Source organism: Choloepus didactylus, chromosome 8 (assembly GCF_015220235.1).
Source record: "Choloepus didactylus isolate mChoDid1 chromosome 8, mChoDid1.pri, whole genome shotgun sequence".
NCBI classification, from domain to species: Eukaryota; Metazoa; Chordata; class Mammalia; order Pilosa; family Megalonychidae; genus Choloepus; species Choloepus didactylus.
This window is the reverse complement of record NC_051314.1, coordinates 6,640,117-6,658,579: the sequence shown is the minus strand read 5'-3', so window position 1 is coordinate 6,658,579 and position 18,463 is coordinate 6,640,117. Positions and strand designations below refer to the sequence as shown.

General features: G+C 53.4%; 1 protein-coding gene across 5 annotated transcripts in view; it reads left to right on the top strand.

Annotated features, from left to right (window-relative positions):
• The window catches only part of ARHGAP8 (Rho GTPase activating protein 8), a 91,628-nt gene extending 73,520 nt beyond the window's left edge, over positions 1–18,108 (top strand). For all 5 annotated transcript variants that reach the window (XM_037845038.1, XM_037845039.1, XM_037845040.1 and 2 more), the window contains exons 10-13: positions 2,556–2,633; positions 7,778–7,906; positions 14,943–15,046; positions 17,680–18,108. In XM_037845038.1, the coding sequence (XP_037700966.1) occupies positions 2,556–2,633; positions 7,778–7,906; positions 14,943–15,046; positions 17,680–18,003 (635 nt within the window). In that variant the 3' untranslated portion in view covers positions 18,004–18,108. The remainder of the gene's footprint in view (positions 1–2,555; positions 2,634–7,777; positions 7,907–14,942; positions 15,047–17,679) is intronic.
• Positions 18,109–18,463: the final 355 nt, after the last annotated feature.

Here is an 18,463-nt window from a genome sequence, read left to right as displayed (position 1 = left end):
CTCGTCGTCACCCAGGTGGGTCCAGCCTTGGTCTGGGATGCCACGGAGACTGCAGTGCACAGCCCCTGCCTGCCTGGGACCGGCGGTCTGGGACAGAGATTTTACCCATTGCATTTTCCTCCGTAGAATTGTAACAGTGACTGCACATGGCGCTATGGGAGCTCACACTGATGGAGATTTCTGAGAGACAGGGTGGAGGTTTCTGTATTAGTTTCCCAGGCTGCATAACAAATTACCACCAATGGAGCAGCTTAAAACAACCTGAATTTATTATTTTGGTTTCCATAAGTCAGAATCCCAGATATGCTGGAGCTCAGGGTCTCACCAGGCTGAACCGGAGGTGCGGGCTGCTCCGGGTTCCTTTCTGGAGGCTCAGGGGGAGAATCCACTTCCAAGCTTGTTCAGAATGATGACCTCATTCAGTTCCTTGCAGGTGTGGTTTGGCAGTTCCCGATTCCTTGTTGGCTGTCAACCAGGGGCCTCTCTTAGCTCCTGGAGGCTGCCACATTCTTTGCCACAAGGCGCCTTCCAGCAATAGAGAACTTCTCCCACATCAAACCCCACTTGTGCTTCAAATCTGTTTCGCCAGGAAGAGCTGGGTCTTCTCAAAGAGCTCGTCTGATTAGGTCAGACCCACCCCCAGGTAGTCTCCACATTTTAAGGTCAACAGATTTGGGGGCTTAATTTCTTCTTCAAAATCCTTTTGCTGCAGGACCTAGGTTACTGTTGGATTGAATAACTGGGGGAAGGAATGGGGATCAGTTTCCCAGGGCTGTTGTAACTAATCACCACAGGCTGGCTGGCCTAAAACAGCAGAAATGTATTCTCTCTTAGCTCTTGAGGCTGGAATTTGGAACCTAAGGTGTGGGCAGGGCCGCGCCCCCTCCAGAGGCTCATGGGAGGGGCATCCTCGTCTCCCGCAGCTCCTGCAGGTGGAAGCCGGTGGGTTGCAGTCCTTGGCGTTCCGTGGCTTGTAGCTGCGTCGTTCTGATTTCTGCCTGTTTCCGTTTGGCCCTGCCTTCTGTGCCTACATCTCTGTCTGAATCGCCCCCTCCTTCTCTTATAAAGACCCGGATATCGGACTCAGGGTCCACCTGACCCAGAGTGACCTCATCTTAACTGTGGCATCTGCAAAGACCCTGTTTCCAAATGCGGTCCCATTCTGAGGTTCCAGGTGGGCACACACACACCCCTTTATAGTGTACATAACCCAGGGACCGGGGAGCTTGGGGGCCATCTCGGAATTCTGCCTGCCACAGACACTCCGCAGGGGGGTGGCGCGTGCAAAGGCTGGAGGCCAGAGGGCATGAGGAGCTGGAAGAGGGGCTGGAGCGGCAGCGGGCTGGGGAGGGGGACACCGTGGGGCCTTGCTGGGAAACTGCCCTCTGACAGATGGGGGACATCGAAGGGCCCAGTGCAGGAACGTGGTGGATCAGACCTCGGATGTACATGCCGAAAACTCCAGCTTCAGGATGGAGGAGAGATCGGAGGTGGGGAGGAGATTGGGTGTCTGAGGGGTGAGAGATGACAGTGGCTTTGGAGATATTTAAGAGATAGAATGGTCTTGTTCACCCTTTGAGGAGCCCAATCCGTCATTCAGTCTATGAGGCTTCAGATATATAAAATACATATCGGACCTACTAAGTGCAGGCTCTGGGAAGAGAGTACTAGAAAGACACAGGTGGGCCCTCATGGTTTCCTAGTAGACGGTCAGTGCCGGGGCCTCTTCTACCCCAGCCCGTCAGGGCCTGGGCCGCTGCGAAGTTGGTGGATGCTGGACGGAGGCCACCCCACTGTCTCTCAGGCTTAAAGAACAGAAGTGAGTCCACTGCACTCATGAACCATTTACAGGTGCTAAAAACTCTGTAAATTGTCAACTGAGGAAGTTTCCTCCTTTGGTCTAGTCAACCCTTCGTCGGCACTGGCCAGTAGACCTTGTGCAGTGATGGAGAGGCGTCCTCCATCTGCTCTGGCCAGTGGCCACCTGAGGAGAACGTGCTATGTGGCTAGTACGTTCGGCAGCTGGAATTTTTATTGTATTTGCTTTTAATTAATTAAATTTAAATTTAGCTTGCCACGTGTGGCTGGTGGCCTCCGTATTGGACCCCTGTGTGAAGAGGGACACAGCATGTTGTGGGCCTGTCAGCTCCTTTCTGCAGCCCTGGGAGTCAGGGGCTCGAGGCCTTCCTCTGTGGACGAGGCTCAGAGAGGTTGTGCGTTGTCCTGGGTCACACAGCCGGTCCGAGGCTGAGCCGCACCAGAACCCAGGCCTGCCTGCCTTGGCGTCTGTCTCTTTATATTCTGCAGTGAGTGCTTCCCTCGCTGGGAGCCACGGAGACGGGAAATCAGGCAGTTGGGGAATATGAAAAAGTTTGGCTTCAGAGGAATGAATAAAGGTGGGGATGTGGGGTGGTGGAGGCAAACAAACAGGCTGGAGAGCAGGGCCCAACGGCCACAGGAAGATGACAGTGAGGCCACGGGCAGTGGATGGTCTCAGAACCTTCCAGAGCCTGAGGTGCTGGGGCCTGTGAGAGCCTGAAAACTTCTCCCTGCAGGTCTCCGCACTGAGGGCCTGTTCCGGAGATCTGCCAGCGTCCAGGCTGTCCGTGAGGTCCGGAGGCTCTACAATCAAGGTGAGTGGGTCCCTGAGGCCCCAGTCCTGCACCTCCCTCCTGGCTGCTGAGCACAAGCCTCCCGGGGTGCAGAGCCCCGAACCTGAGGCAGCACCCAGGACACACTCAGGGCTGGGGGTGGCAGTTGCCCAGGAGCTGCCCTGAGCCCCCGGGGGAGCTCAGAGGGAGGCTTTGCCCAGACCCCTGGCCTGGCTCAGCCAAGCCAACCCCCACCCCCGCCTCATGCCATTTTGCCTGGAGATTTTCTCCACGCCATCGAGGAGACGAGGTTTTGCCTAATGCTCTGAGATGGAGGGAAATTGTTCTGTGGAGCCTTCCTTAGACAGCCCCCCGCCAGCCAGCTCAACGTGACCTCCTTACCTGTTCGTATAAACCTGCAGATAGGAAGAAAGCAGCGTCTGAGCGAGCACATGTTGCAATAACATTAATAAAGCGGTGATTTTTTTTTAATTCAGTTTTATTGAGATATTCACATACCATACAGTCATCTGTGGTGTACAGTCAACTGTTCACACTACCATCATATAGTTGTGTATTCATCACCCCAATCTATTTTTTGAACATTTTCCTTATACCAGAAAAAGTAAAAATAAGAATTAAAAATAAAAGTAAAAAAGAACACTCAAATCATCCTCCCTCCCACCCTATTTTTCATTTAGTTTTGTCCCCATTTTTCTACTCATCCATCCATACACTGGATAAAGGGAGTGTGATCCACATGGCTTTCACAATCACACTGTCACCCCTTGTAAGCTACATTGTTATACAATCATCTTCGAGAGTCAGGGCTAGTGGGTTGCAGTTTGATAGTTTCAGGTATTTACTTCTAGCTATTCCAATATATTAAAATCTAAAAAGGGTTATCTATATAGTGAGTAAGTGTCCACCAGAGTGACCCCTCAACTCTGTTTGGAATCTCTCAGCCACTAAAACTTCATTTTGTTTCATTTTGCATCCCACTTTTGGTCAAGAAGATGTTCTCAGTCGGGTCCAGATTCATCCCTGGGAGTCATATCCCGCATTGCCAGGGAGATTCACACCCCTGGGAGTCAGGTCCCACGTAGGGGGGAGGGCAGTGAGTTCACCTGCTGAGTTGGCTTAGCTAGAGAGAGAGGCCACATCTGAGCAACAAAGAGGCACTCGGGGGAGACTCTTAGGCACAATTACAAGCAGGTTTAGCCTCTCCTTGCAGCGACCAGCTTCATAAGTGCAAGCCCTGAGACAGAGGGCTCAACACATCAAGCCATCAGTCCTCAATGTTTGTGAGAACATCAGCAACAATCCAGGTGAGGAAGCCCAACACCTCCACATCCTCCCCCAGCTCCTCAGGGGGGCCCTGCAGATATATTTTTATTCTCTGCCCAAATTACTTTGGGATGTGTCGCTATTTCACACTAACCTATACAAACCTACCAGGTCTCACTGCCTATTCAAAGTTCCATGTAATTATGGTATTTGAACAAACTGTACGAGTTAAATTGAATAAAGTGGTGATCTTGCTGGCAAGATTTCCCTCTACTTCCACTCACGCACCATTCCCACGGTCTCGTGTTCACTCACCAAGCACTGGTAGCTACCATTGTGCAGCTCTCGGGGCGTCCGCCGGGCTCGGAGAAGACAGTGAGAACAACGAGGTCAGGGGGCTCACTCCTTATGGGGACCAAAACCCAGCAGGAGAGAAATGGGGAACACACTCACGGCCTCTGGTAGCGGGGGCTGGCGTGGTGACGGCACCCCCATGTCCAGGACACAGTGCCTGCAGCACAAGGCTCTTTCCACCAGGAGTTTTTACGTTTAAACATACAAAACATACAAAACTTAAAATTTACCATTTTAACCATGTTTGAGTGGCATGAGCACATTCACAATGTTATGTAACCCTCACTGCTATTTCCAGAACTTTTTCATTATTCCAAACAGAAACTGTAGCCCCTAAGCAAGAACTCCCTGTTCTCCCTCCCCTCAGAAGTGGAGACTAACCACTCATCTGCTTTCTCTCCATGAATTTGCCTTTTCTAGATATTTCATGTAAGCCAACTTACACAGTATTTGTCCTTTTGTGTCTGGCTTATTGCACTCAGCGTAATGTTCTCAAGGTTCAACACTGTCATTGCCCGTATCAGAACCCTGTCCCTTTTCAGGGCTGAATAGTATTCCCTCGCACAGCCAGACCGCATTTATCCATCCATCTGCTGGTGGGCACTTTGGCTGCTCCCCCCTTGGCTTTCATGACTATCGCTGCCGGGAACACAGGTGCCCGGGTGTCTGTTCGAGTCCCTGCTCTCCGTTCTTTGGAGGGTGTGCCTAGAAGTGGAGGTGCCGACTTACATGGGAAGTCCATGTTCAGCTTTTGGAGGAATCCGTCAGGGGTTTTAAAGCCATTTTGCGCCCGAGCCTTTTTTTTTTTTTTTTTTTTTTTTTTTTTTTTTCATTTTTATTGAGATTGTTCAGATACCATACAATTATCCAAAGATCCAAAGTGTACAATCACTTGCCCCTGGGTACCCTCATACAGCTGTGCATCCATCACACTTAATTTTTGTTCAATTTTTAGAAACTTTTCATTACTCCAGACAAGAAATAAAGTGAAAGATGAAAAAAGAAAAAAAGAAAAGGAAACTCTAATCCTCCCCTATCCCTAACCAACCCCCCTCAATTGTTGACTCCTAGTATTGATATAGTACGTTTGTTACTGTTTATGAAAAAATGTTGAAATACTACTAACTGTAGTATATAGTTTGTAATAGGTATATAGTTCTTTCCTATATGCCCCTCTATTATTAACTTCTAATTGTATTGTCATACATTTGTTCTGGTTCATGAAGTGATTTCTAGTATTTGTACAGTTGATCATGAACATTACCCACCATTAAGAATCAGACAATACCACCAATGTCAAGTGTCTAACATGCCTCCCCTATCCCCCCCTCTTATCTGCATTTACCTTAGTATATCACCTTTGTTACATTAAAGGAAGCATAATACAATGATTCTATTAGTTACAGTCTCTAGTTTATGCTGATTGCATCCCTCCCCCAATGCCTCCCCATTTTTAACACCTTGCAAGGTTGACATTTGCTTGTTCTCCCTCGTAAAAGAACATATTTGTACATTTTATCACAATTGTTGAATACTCTAGATTTCACCAAGTTACACAGTCCCAGTCATTATCTTTCCTCCTTTCTTGTGGTGTCTCACGTGCTCCCCATCTTCCTCTCTCAACCGTATTCATAGTTATCTTTGTTCAGTGTACTTACATTGTTGTGCTACCATCTCCCAAAATTGTGTTCCAAACCACACACTCCTGTCTTCTATCACCCTGTAGTGCTCCCTTTAGTATTTCCTGTAGGGCAGGTATCTTGTTCACAAAGTCTCTCATTGTCTGTTTGTCAGAAAATATTTTGAGCTCTCCCTCATATTTGAAGGACAGCTTTGCTGGATACAGGATTCTTGGTTGGTGGTTTTTCTCTTTCAGTATCTTAAACATATCACACCACTTCCTTCTTGCCTCCATGGTTTCTGCTGAGAGATCCGCACATAGTCTTATTAAGCTTCCTTTGTATTTAATGGATTGCTTTTCTCTTGCTGCTTTCAGGATTCTCTCTTTGTCTTTGACATTTGATAATCTGATTATTAAGTGTCTTGGCGTAGGCCTATTCATATCTCTTCTGTTTGGAGTACGCTGCGCTTCTTGGATCTGTAATTTTATGTCTTTCTTAAGACATGGGAAATTTTCATGAATTATTTCCTCTATTATTGCTTCTGCCCCCTTTCCCCTCTCTTCTCCTTCTGGGACACCAATGATACGTACATTATTGTACTTTGTTTCATCTTTGAGTTCCCGGAGACGTTGCTCATATTTTTTCATTCTTTTCTCCATCTGCTCCTTTGTGTGTAGGCTTTCAGGTGTTTTGTTCTCCAGTTCCTGAGTGTTTTCTTCTGCCTCTTGAGATCTGTTGTTGTATGTTTCCATTGTGTCTTTCATCTCTTGTGTTGTGCCTTTCATTTCCATAGATTCTACCAGTAGGTTTTTTGAACTTTTGATTTCTGCCGTATACAGGTCCAGTGCTTCCTTTACAGCCTCTATCTCTTTTGCAATATCTTCTCTAAACTTTTTGAATTGATTTAGCATTAGTTGTTTAAATTCCTGTATCTCAGTTGAAGTGTACGTTTGTTCCTTTGACTGGGCCATAACTTTGTTTTTCTTAGTGTAGGTTGTAATTTTCTGTTGTCTAGTCATGGTTTCCTTGGTTATCCAAATCAGGTTTTCCCAGACCAGAACAGGCTCAGGTCCCAGAGGGAAGAAGTATTCAGTATCTGGTTTCCCTGTGGGTGTGTCTTAGAAAATTGCTCCACCCTTTGATGCCTCAGGTCACTGTGCTTTTCTGTCCAGCAGGTGACGCCTGTCAGCCTATAATTCTTGACTGGTGTGAGGAGGTGTGGCCGTGTTCCCCCAGGCTCTGGGGTCTGGTTCTGAATGGAAAGGGCCCCACCCCTTACCTCTTAGAGAAGACAGAGCCCCCAGGTGGAGGTCATTAGCATTTCAATGGTCTCACTCTCTGCTTGTGGTGTCTCCACCCTTCCCCGAGTCACAACCCTGGAAACTGAAAATGACTGGGGCTTTCTCCACTGAGCCGAAAAAGAAACAGATAGTCCCCTTCAGACCCAGTCCAAGGCAACCCTCCGGCTCTCCCAGGTCAGTCGTCACCCAAAGCCTCTGTCTGTTTTTGGGGCTGCGTACCTGTAGTGAGCAGTTCACACTCGCTACTTAAAACCCCAGTTGGAGCTCAGCTGAGCTGTATTTGCTTGCTGGGAGAGAGCTTCTCTCTGGCACCACGAGGCTCCGCAGCTCGGGCTATGGGGGAGGGGGTCTCCTGACCTGGTTCCACAGGTTTTACTTACAGATTTTATGCTGTGTTCTCAGGCATTCCTCCCAATTCAGGTTGGTGTATGATGAGTGGATGGTCTCGTTTGTCCCCCCGCAGTTATTCTGGATTATTTACTAGTTGTTTCTGGTTTTTTGTAGTTGTTCCAGGGGGACTACTTAGCTTCCACTCCTCTCTATGCCGCCATCTTGCCTCTCCCGAGCCTGTTTTGAAGTCCGGCTCCCGGGTCCCGAACTCAGCCATGCGATCTCTCTGCAGGCAAACCTGTCAATTTCGATGACTACGGGGACATTCACGTCCCCGCTGTGACCCTGAAGACCTTCCTGCGCGAGCTGCCCCAGCCTCTGCTGACATGCGAGGCCTACGAGCAGATTCTCGGGATCACCAGTGAGTGTGCGCGGCCCCCATGGGGCTGGGGGTGGAGGATCCACGGGAAGGGGCCCCGGTCTCTGGCCGTCTGACAGTGCGGGCAGGATAGGGGCCTTTGTGGCTGCCCCCATCACTCAGGTTGGTAATTGGGGTTCCAGGCTGCCAGCATTGGGGGGTGGGGGGCGTGGGGGGTCAGGGGTTCTCCCGGTCTGTCACTTGGGAGTAGCTGGGCTGGGAGGCCGCCTAGGGGCTGGGGCACGTCTCTAGATTTGGGGCACATATCCCTGGCTTACAGCCCTGCCTCTTCCCCTCTTCCCGTGCTGCCCCAGAGAGGCTGTCCCACCTCCTGGCACCTTAGCGTCATCTTGAAAGGGGGGGTAACAGCCTTTCTCCCCAAATATGATAGGAACTCTGTGCATATGGGGTGTAATTGTGCAAACTCTCTGTTGTCCTTCAAATGTGTGGCGTGGCTGTAAAACCGTTGCTCATGACGACTCGATAAGGGCCTGTTACACGTACGGGGGTGCAAGAGATGCAGTTTCGAAGGACCATTCACCTGCTCCTGTCTTCATCTGCTTAACACACGTGCCCCATCCGAGGGGGCTGCTGTTTGAAACGATATGGGGGATACTGCTCAGTATCTTCTTGGAGCTCTGCAATTCGAGGGGGAAAGGCTCTTTCCAGGTTACTTCCAAAACAGCTATGTTACAACATTTTAGAGACAAATCTCGGCTCTCCCAGTAATGTTTCCTCCCTGCTGCCCCTCCCTGGGTCGGGGGCAGCTGCCCACATCCACTGTGTATTGTTTTCTCCTCTGACAGGTAACACGGTGTTAGCTTCCAAACTGACCGAATCCTGAGTTTATTCCACTATCTGTCTCTCGAGCACAACTTGGGAGTAAATGCTGGTGGCCCTGAACTGGCTGTCGCAATCTTGTTCCACTCCACAGTGGCTGGTTGAGGACCAGGCCCGTGCCCCATTCTACCTGTGAGATGCCCAAGAAGGCAACTGAGAACCCCAAGGGGGGCCTCTGTGCTTAAGAAGAGACGGGCAAGGGAGAGCTGGTCCCCTTTCCTTCTACTGGATGTCATGATGCCTGGAACCAGGGCAGCCGTCTTGTCACCATGAGGAAAGGGGCCTGCAGACAAGGCTGAGATGCAGAGGGGGAGTGACATGGCCGAGCCGCTGACAGTCTCTCCCAGAGCCCACACTCCAGGTGCTCTGATGTGATGGCTTGTTTTTCCAGGGATGAAAGCCGGTTGAGTCAGGTTGTGTGACGCTCATTACAGGCTTTGCTGAATCCATGTAGCCTCCAACCAGATCAGGGACCCAGAGGGGTAAGCCCCTTTGCAGGGTCACAGGACCTTTCCCCTCCTGCCCCACGTTCCCCGAGAGGCCCTGTGGATAGGGTGATAATTTGGGAAGGACAGAGCTGCACCAAGCTGTGGTGCCAGGCAATTAGATGTGGTGGCAGACATGGTGCCAAGTGGGCAGACAAGGTGCCAGGAGGGAAGACGTGTTGGCAGATGTGATGTCAGTGGGAAGGTGTGGCTCCAGGTGGGCAGACGTCGCAGATGTGATGCCAGACAAGCAGATGTAGCAGGTGAGGCACCAGGCAGGCAGATATGGTGGCAGACATGGTGGCAGACGTGGTGGCAGACATGCCAGGTGGGAAGATGTGGCAGACGTGGTGCCAGGCCAGCAGATGTGGTAGCAAACATGCCCCCCACTGGCTGAGGCCTCCCTCCATGTGCCAGTCCACCTGCCTGGCCACGAAACTGGGATTCCTGTGACAGCAGAATGACAGTCTCCCATGTCACTGCGAAGTGTCCCTCCTGGGGACATGGGAGGGTTTCCCGCCAGAGCCGGTGTGCGAGGAGACTGGGGCCCTGACACATGCAGCTGAGGACAGGAGCACTGTTTGGGAGGAAGTGAGTGAAGGCGCAGGAACTGACAGGGGAGGCTCAAAACCAGCTGGGACCTGTGTGGCCTTGGGCATGTCCTTCATCTCCGAGCCCCAGCCCCCCCGGTCAGAGGCCACACTCAGGCCTCCTGGGAGCACAGGGCAAGAGCAGCCGTGTGCTCTTGGCACAGAGCCTGGCTCACGACACCCCCAATAAGCACAGTTCATGTCATTGTCCCTCAGTTTTACAGGGTCCCAGCGCTGCCACCTGGGGACATTTACCTGCTGCCCCTTGAGGATGTTTACCTGCATTTGCTTGGCAATCCTTCCCTGAGAACTGCCTGGCTCCAGGCCACAGCTGAGATGGGGACATTTCGATCATGAGGTGCACACGGTGGTGTTTTGTTTTATTAATAATCGCCTTGCTAAGATCTGATTCACATACCTACAATTCATCCATTTAAAGTGGACACTCCAGTGGTGTTTAGTGTATTCACAGATATGTGCAACCATCACCACAGTCAATTTTAGAATAATTTTCATCGCCTCAGAAAGAAACCCCCTACCCTTTAGTAGTTGCCCCCACCTCCGCCTTCCCCAGCCCCTGGCAGCCACTAATCTGCTCCATTTCTGTGGCTTCCCTTCTGGACTCCCGTGTGAGTGGAATCACACACTGTTGGCAGGATGGAGTCAGGGTCCATCCGTGTTGTAGCACGAATCAGTACTTCATTCCTTTTAGTGCCCAAATAATGCCCCATTGCCTGGACGTACCTCTCTGGTTATCCACTCACCTGTTAGTGGACATTCAGGTCTCTCCACCTTCAGGCTATTTTTGAATAGTCCAGCTATGAATGTGCACGTGGTACAACAAACTAAGCGGTAGGGGAGGGTAGGGAGCTATGGAATAAACGGATTCTGCCGCCAACACCCGCTGCCCCTTCCCCACACCGACCCTGCCTTCATTCCAGGTTCGCTTTTCTTTCCATAACCGTTCCTCACTCACCCACCGTTTTGAGCAAAATAGAGCAGCTATTTTGTAATTCAGCACTTTCCTTGACTGGTCCCCTGCTGGTCAACATTCAGGGAAGTTTTTGATTTAATTTTGCCCACTGATAATTTTAAAAGGCTCCACGAGTTCTAAGGTTCCCGTCGTTGCTGGCGATGAGAACGGGGACGTGACCCAAGAGGAGGGCTCTGCCTGAAATGTGGCTCGGGCACTGGGTTGCTGGATTTAGCAAGAGAAGACACAGGACGCCCAGTTGAATTTCAGATTAATGGAGAATCCTGTTGTAGTGTAACTATGTCCCAAATACTGCATGGGACATATTTGTGCTAAAAAATATTCATTGTTTTTCTGAAATTCAAGGAGGATTGGGCGTCCTCCGTTTTATCTGGCGATCCGACCCAGGGGTGTGTGCTTCCTTTTGAAGCGGTGCCCTTCAGGGAACAGGCTTTCCAGGTGGCCCCTGGTGACCAGGGAGGAAGTAAACCGCAGCTCAGACCACCTCATGTATCACAGGGAGGTCAAGGGCACCGGCTCAGGGCCAAACAAATCTGGGTTCGAGTCCTGGCTGTGCTGTTTGCTAGCTGGGTGACCTTGGGCAAGTCACTTCACCTCTCTGAGCTCTCTTTCCTCAGCTATGTAAAAGTGGGTTGCTGTGAGGATTAAATGGGCATCAGACCTTGGCACAGCTCCCGTTAGCTCTGCCCTTTCACTAGTGGAGACCATTTCTCAGAGAGATGACAGCGAGCTCCTCCAGGGACTCCGACTCCTAGGAAGACGGGGTTGGGTTGGAAAGAGCCGAGGGGCCGAGCAACAAGATGGCAGCCTCCAAGCTTGCTTGATTTTTACTTAGGAATCTTAATTTCAGGGAAACTCCTTGTCTGTTCACCTTACCCAAGCATAACTTACTTTCACGAAATCATGGCTTTTAAGAAAAAGCCAGCAGCAGCTTTCACAGTGGGGGATTGTGTGTCATTCGGCAGTGGCTGTGTTTGTCAAGCACGTGGCGTGCTCACCAGCAACTGTGCAAGGCTTAGTGGGGGGGCGGTTAGTGTGCTGCTAGAAGACGCGGGCGCACAACTGGTGTGTGTGTGTGTGCACATGTGTGTGGCTGTGTGTGTGTGAGTATTCATGCAAGTGTGGCTATGCGTGTGAGCGTGAGTACATGTGTGTGAGTGTACACGAGTGTGAGCCTGGGTGTGAGTGTGAGTCTGCATAGGAGTATGTGCTTTGTGTGAGATCATGTGAATGCGTGTATTTGAGTGTGTGCACATGTGAGCATGTGTGTTAGTGTATGAGTGTGTGGCTGTGTGTGGCTATGTGTGTGAGTACGTGTTTGTGGGTGTGCATGTGAGCGTAAACATGCATGGAAATGTGTGTGAGTACATGACTGTTTTACTGTGCACCTGAGTGTGAGTGTGTGTGTGTGTGTGTGCAGAACTGGAGACATGAACGTCGTCACCCTGCTGGTGCTGCCCTGGGGTCTCCACCGTCACCACTGCCAACCTCACGCCTGCCCTTGCTTAGGGTTGTGAGCAAGGGATCACAGTCCCCATTTTCCACACGAGGAAACTGAGGCTCAGAGCTTGGGCAAACTGCCCGAAGGCACCTGCCAGTAAGTGGAGGAGTCAGGACTTGAACCTGGTCTCGCCTGCTAAGTCCCAGGTCCCTCTAGGTCTTCACGGAAATTGTTCCCAAAGTGAGCAGAGCGGGACCCAGTTGACAGGCTCCCAGGCACCCAAGGACTTGACCAAGAGCCAGACTGGGGGCAGGGCCCCTGGGCCCCTTAGGGGCACTGGGGAGTTGGTGTCACGCACATGGCCAGCCACGCTGTGCTGGACATTGGGCATCGCCCTGGCCCACAGCTGCTGCCCCCACCGCGGGGGCCCCACAGCCTGGCTTCTCTGGCCACTGGCTGCGGGCTCAGAGTCCGGGCCGGTGGGCCTCATAGCCAGGTCCAGCCCCAGTGAAAAGCGCAGTTGCTGCCACCACGACGCCTAGTGTTTTGTGCTTCCCCGGCAGTGGTGCTAAGAGGGTCCCCAGCTCTCCCTTCTGCCCTCATTGCAGAAAAAGTCCCAGGTCCGGCCTGGGTCCAGTGTCCGCGCTGGATCAGCCAGCTGTGGCCGGGGACGGGGCCAGCTCGGGCGCTGGGACTCGCCCCAGGGCTCCGGGGCCCTTCCCAGCCAGGGAGGATTTTATTATCCCCTTTTCACAGATGAAGAAACAGAGGCAAAGACACCAGGGGACAGGATTCATTAAAACTCACAAACAAAAAGGGATTTGGTTTCAAAGTTTCCCACAGCAGAGCACCGTGTTGCCGCCGGGTTCTGCGGGAGCTCCGTCTCACTGAGGGCTTCCCGGGGCTCCCGCGGCCCCGGACACGCACGGTCTCTCCGACCTGCCCGCTGGCCCCGCAGGCGGGCGCTGTCTTTCCTCTTGTCTTACGGGGCAGCAGCGGGACGCTCGCGGCCGCCCCATCACACGGCCGGATGTGAACCCAGGGGGTGGCCCAGGGTCCATGGTCTACACCCTCACAGTACGTGAACACCAGGAATCACAGAGGTTTGCCTGTGTGTGTCTGCATGTGTGTGTGTGCATGTGCGTGTGTGTGTGTGTGCGTGCACCCGTGTGCACATTTCCCAACATCTGCATAGACGTTCCTCAGCCAGCAGCCAGGGCATCGGTTCCCAAGGAGGAACATTCAGCGTCTTCTGATGTTTTCCCTGCCGTGCTTTTGCTAAATTTAGTCATCTCAGGCCTGATTCCAGGGACCTTCCTCCAGCTCCCCGGCCCCAGGGTGTGTGGCGGCTCATGAAGGAGGGGAGGGGTGTCAGGAAGTGGGCAGGGGCTGGCTGGGTGGCAGGGCAGCTGTCTGCTTTTGCAGCTGGGAGAGAAGGAGGAGCTCTCTGCTGCCTGCAGTGACACGTTGACTGCTGGGAGGGGAGGTCAGGCTGGGGCTGGGGGCCCTGCCAGGCTCAGCTGGGCACTGGGCAGTGGGTGGGGGGCTGCCGGGCTCAAAACTACTCCCCCTCTCTGGAAATGCCTCGAAGACTGTGAAGCAGTTATACAATATTTGTTGTATTGATAGGGGAATATGTCTTTCTAAAAATACTTGCTATGTAAACATGGGTTGACAATAGAAGGCATCTATTTTTAGGTCTCCATCTGTTCTGCATCTGGGTGAATGAACCTGTGGGTACACACAAATGTAACTCTTTTTAACACTTGCAAAGAAAACAAATTAACCTCTGGGATCCCTGTAAATTATACAGCACAGTCAGCTTGAGAAAATCTGTTATCTGATTCTGGAGTTTGCAAAGTTTGATGACATTTATTCCAGCCCTTTTGACACCCTTCCAGTGTCGCTTGGTGAAGGAATCGGTTCTGAGCTGGGTGAGGAACTAAGCTTCAGGCTGAGGGTGGGAGGGGCTGGAGCCCCAGGGAATGAGGGTGACACCCCTCCTGCCCAGCACTGTGTCTGCACATCTGCATATCTGCATCTGCATGTCTGTGTGTCTGTGTGTCTGTGCGTGTGCATCTGCGTCTACAGAACAAGCTTGATGAATTCTCCTTGGCTGCTGGGTTTTGGTTTGAAGCTCAGAGGTCAGATGGAGGATGCGATTACTGGGGGGTCTGGGGGGAGGGGGTCTCAGAGTCTGGGGCAATGACATCCAGGCCCCTGGTAGGTGGGACGCTGCCTCCCCACTAGAGCAACACAGGGTGGGGGGGGGTCTGTGGTGCTGAGCATCATCTCACAGATGAAGTTTGTCTAGAGCTGCCATTAGCAGATTTGTTCCGGAAAGGGCTAAATAGCAAGTGTGCCAGGCCTTGCCAGCCATCCGGTCCCTTGTGCAGCTACGCAACTCTGCTCTTGCCGTGCAGGAGATCCACAGGGATACAGGAGGCATGGGTGTGCTTGTGTCCCAATAAAGCTTTATTGACAATATCAGGTGAGGGGCCGCTTTTGGCCCAGCCCAGACAGGGTGAGCCTGCGGCGGGACTGCTCCAGTTGATAAAGGATTTGGCTGCAACGCCATCTGGGAAGCAAGGGCCACTGCTGAGGGGCCTTGCCAAGGGCTGGGACTTCAGTGGGGCTCCTAGCGGGGGCCCCCTCCGCCGGCTCAGGAAGGAACCCCGTGCCGTTGCAGGTGTGGAGAGCAGCCTGCGCGTGACCCGCTGCCGCCAGATCCTGTGCGGCCTCCCCACGCACAACTACGCCGTCCTCAGCTACCTGGTGGGCTTCCTGCATGCGGTGAGTGGGCGGCTCGAGAGAGGGCCCCTGCCGCACGGGGTCGCCCCTCCTTCCCCGACTGCCTCCTCCGTGCCCGCCCCTGCACCAGCCCTCTGGGGTCCCCGCACAGTCGGGTCGCTGGGGGGCACAGAGGGGGCGGGCTCCTTGCTGGTGAATCCTGGGAAAGGGATATGTCCGCAGGTGGATGGGTTTCTGGGGCAGCCGTATTAAAGCACCCCAAACAGGCTGGAGACCACAGACATTTATTCTCTCCCGGGCTCTGGGGGACCCAGGGGTCCCCTGGCTCGTCGCCCACTGTCCCCACTTCACCTCTCCTCTGCGTGTCTGTCTCAGATCTCCCCTCCTCTTCCCACTGGGACGCTGGTCACTGGGTTCGGGGCCCCCCAGATGACCCAGAGTGGTCTCATCTCGAGATCCTTAACTTAATCACATCTGCAAAAACCCTTTTCCAAATGAGGTCACGCTCCCAGGTTTCACATGGATGTATCTCCCGGGGTACCCCACTCCCCCTCTACACAGAGCAAGGGCACTTCTGCTGGGCTCCAGGCTTAGCCCTCCCCCTGGGTGGGGCCGGGGTGTTGGAGCAAAGCCCCTCTCCTGCTGATGTGAGGCAGAAAGGAAAGAGGACCCCAAGGTCAATGCAGGGAGAACCTCAAGAAATCCTGAGGCATCCTGCACCCCCGCCCACTCCCATGCACCCCTCCCCACACCCACTCCTGTGCCCCTTTCCAGTCCTGCACCCCAACCCCCAAACCCACAATCTCCCTGATAGAAGTGTTCCCAGGGTGCCTCACCTCTCCGGGCCCCTTGCCAGGCACTGTGTGGGGTCCAGGGGTGAAGGGGGCCGTGCCTGACTGTGGGGGCTGCCAGCCTTGGGACAGGCCCCTGAGCATCTCACATCATGCAGTTAGAGTTTGTCCAGGGTCTTCGGGGGGCTCCTGCGAGAACCCTGCTCCATGGTGTGTGGCCTGAGGTTGCGATGACCAGTGAGAGGGTCGTGCGGGGTGTCCGGGCAGACGGGATGGGCAGTGGCCTGAGCCGTGGAGTCTGGGAAGTGGGGACGGTGGTGGGTCCCTGGGGGAGGCTGGCCCCGGCTGTTGGGGCAGAGACCACCCAGCTTCCAGCCCCTTCTGAGCCGCCCCCACCTCCCTCCAGCTGTGCAGGGGACCCCGGTGAGACACGTATGGAGTCCCTGCTGCGGGTCAGCCCGACGCTGGCTGCTTTATACGCCTGTGGGGTTGGCGAGTCGGTGTGTCCAGTCTAGAGACTGGATGACAACCTTCTAGAACAGTGAGAACAAACAGGGTGCACCTGGGTTCAGGCCCCTCTCTGCCCCACACAAGCTGTGTGGCTTCGGGCAGGTGGCCGACCTCCCTGAGCCTCGGTTTTCTCTTCTGTAGAGTGGGATTATAACTCCGGCCCCCAAGTGGCTGTGAGGATGCCACCAGGCAAGGAGCGGGGAGGGCCTAGTGTGGCCCCCTTCACGCTGGGGAGAGCCCCTTAAGACACTTGCGAGTCAGATGCTTGGCAGCGGTTTTGGATTTCGGGGTCACCCCCTCATTCTCCCCAGCACTGTCCTGGTTTCCTCTTCAGGCTCAGCCGCACCCCAGGGGCCGCCCCACCCTTCCCAGCTCCGGGCCACAAGAAGGTTGCTTTGCCTTTGGTGTCTGCCTTTTAGGATACAAGGTCACAGCCTACCTGGGGGGGGTGGGGTGGGGGACTCGCACCTGTCCCCTCCCACGTGCCCCCTGGGGGTCTGGGGTCTGAAAGATTAAGGTACTTTTCAAGGGCAAGCAGAGAAACAAGTGTTCCCATGCAGACAGAATTTCACCCTTTGCTAAGCTGTTTCACATAGGCCACCTGTCATCAGAGGGGGTGTGGCTACTCTTGGGGTGTTGCCATTTATAGATAGGTCAGAGGTCATGACCAGGGTCCGAAGGCAAACAGCCCAGGTTCAAGTCCCCACCCTAGAGCCAACCGTGAGCTTTTGGCTGGTGAAGAGGGTTCTAGCACTTCCACGCACACGGCACCTCACAGCCTACGGACTTTCCTCCGTGCCCGTGACGGTGGACGGCAGTGGGGGGCGGGGGGTGCCCGGGGCGAGACGGCGGGGCAGGGGCTGCTCCTCCTGCACACGAGGCCCCAGGTCTCCCTGCCCCGCCCTGCCCTGCCGTGACCGACACACACGCCAACCTCGGCTGATTGTCAGGGAATCTGGGTTTGTAGGGAGTGCTGCGTGAGTTTCTGTCCTCTTTCCTCAGTGTGTGAGAGCACGGGGGCTCAGAGCAGCTGGGAGCCGGGAGGGGGCTATGCCCAAACCATGCCTTGACTGCAGTGCTGGGCCCCCCTCACCCCCCACCGTAAGTGGACCCCCCCCAAAGTCCTCCAAGGTAAAAGACGAGACAGTGGGGTGCTGGGGAGATCCCAGAAGGCAAATCCTAGAAGGTTGGAGCCAGAGGGGCCCCCTTAGAGGGCATCAAGTCCATTTCTTCCATTTACAGATGGGGAGACCGAGGCCTGGAGCAGGAGCTGGCAGGTGGCTCTCGGCCCAGTGCCCCCCTCCTCGATTCAGGAGGACCTTCCAGTCACTAGTGCTCTCAGGTGACCTTTACATCCCGTGTGTTCTCTTCCAGGTGTCCCGGGAGAGCATTTTTAACAAAATGAACAGCTCTAACCTGGCCTGTGTCTTTGGGCTGAATTTGATCTGGCCATCCCAGGGTGCGTCCTCCCTGAGCACCCTCGTGCCCCTGAACCTGTTCACTGAACTGCTCATCGAGTACTACGAGCAGATCTTCAGCACCCAGTTGGCCCCCAGGGAGGACGCCCCCAGCACTGCCGAAGTAGGGGTGCAGGGCGGCCCCTTGGCCGGAGGCTGCTCTGGAGATGGACATGCCACAGGCCTCGTCACACCTGCTGTGCCCCCACGTCCCCTGGCAGCAGCTGGGAGACACCTCTAGGGTCGGGAAATGTCACGCTGAAGTCTGTCGTCCGTGCACTCACTGTATGTTTTGTAAATGTGTCTTGTGTGGAAATAAGCAGGCACTAAACAAACTCAGAACCTATTAGTGGAATTTCTCTGGTTCTGATTCTTTGGCCCTTCTCCATTGCTCTTGAGCTGTGGACTGGGAACCAATATCTGTTAGGCTTATTTTAAATCACAACCCAATATGGCTTAACTGCAAATGGGATTGCAATGGCTAGGGGCTTGTATCAGTCACCTACAGCTATGGTAATGCCGTATAACAAACCTCCCAAGCCCAGGAGCTTAAAACAACAGCTGTTTAATGTTGCCCGTGAGTTCGGTCAGCTGGGTGGTTTTGTTGGTGTTGTCGTGCTCTAATGTCTGGTTGGTGGGGTGCAGGTGAGAAAACTGAGCTCTCCTGCAGGGGTCTCAGATCCTTTTAAAAGGCCAAACGG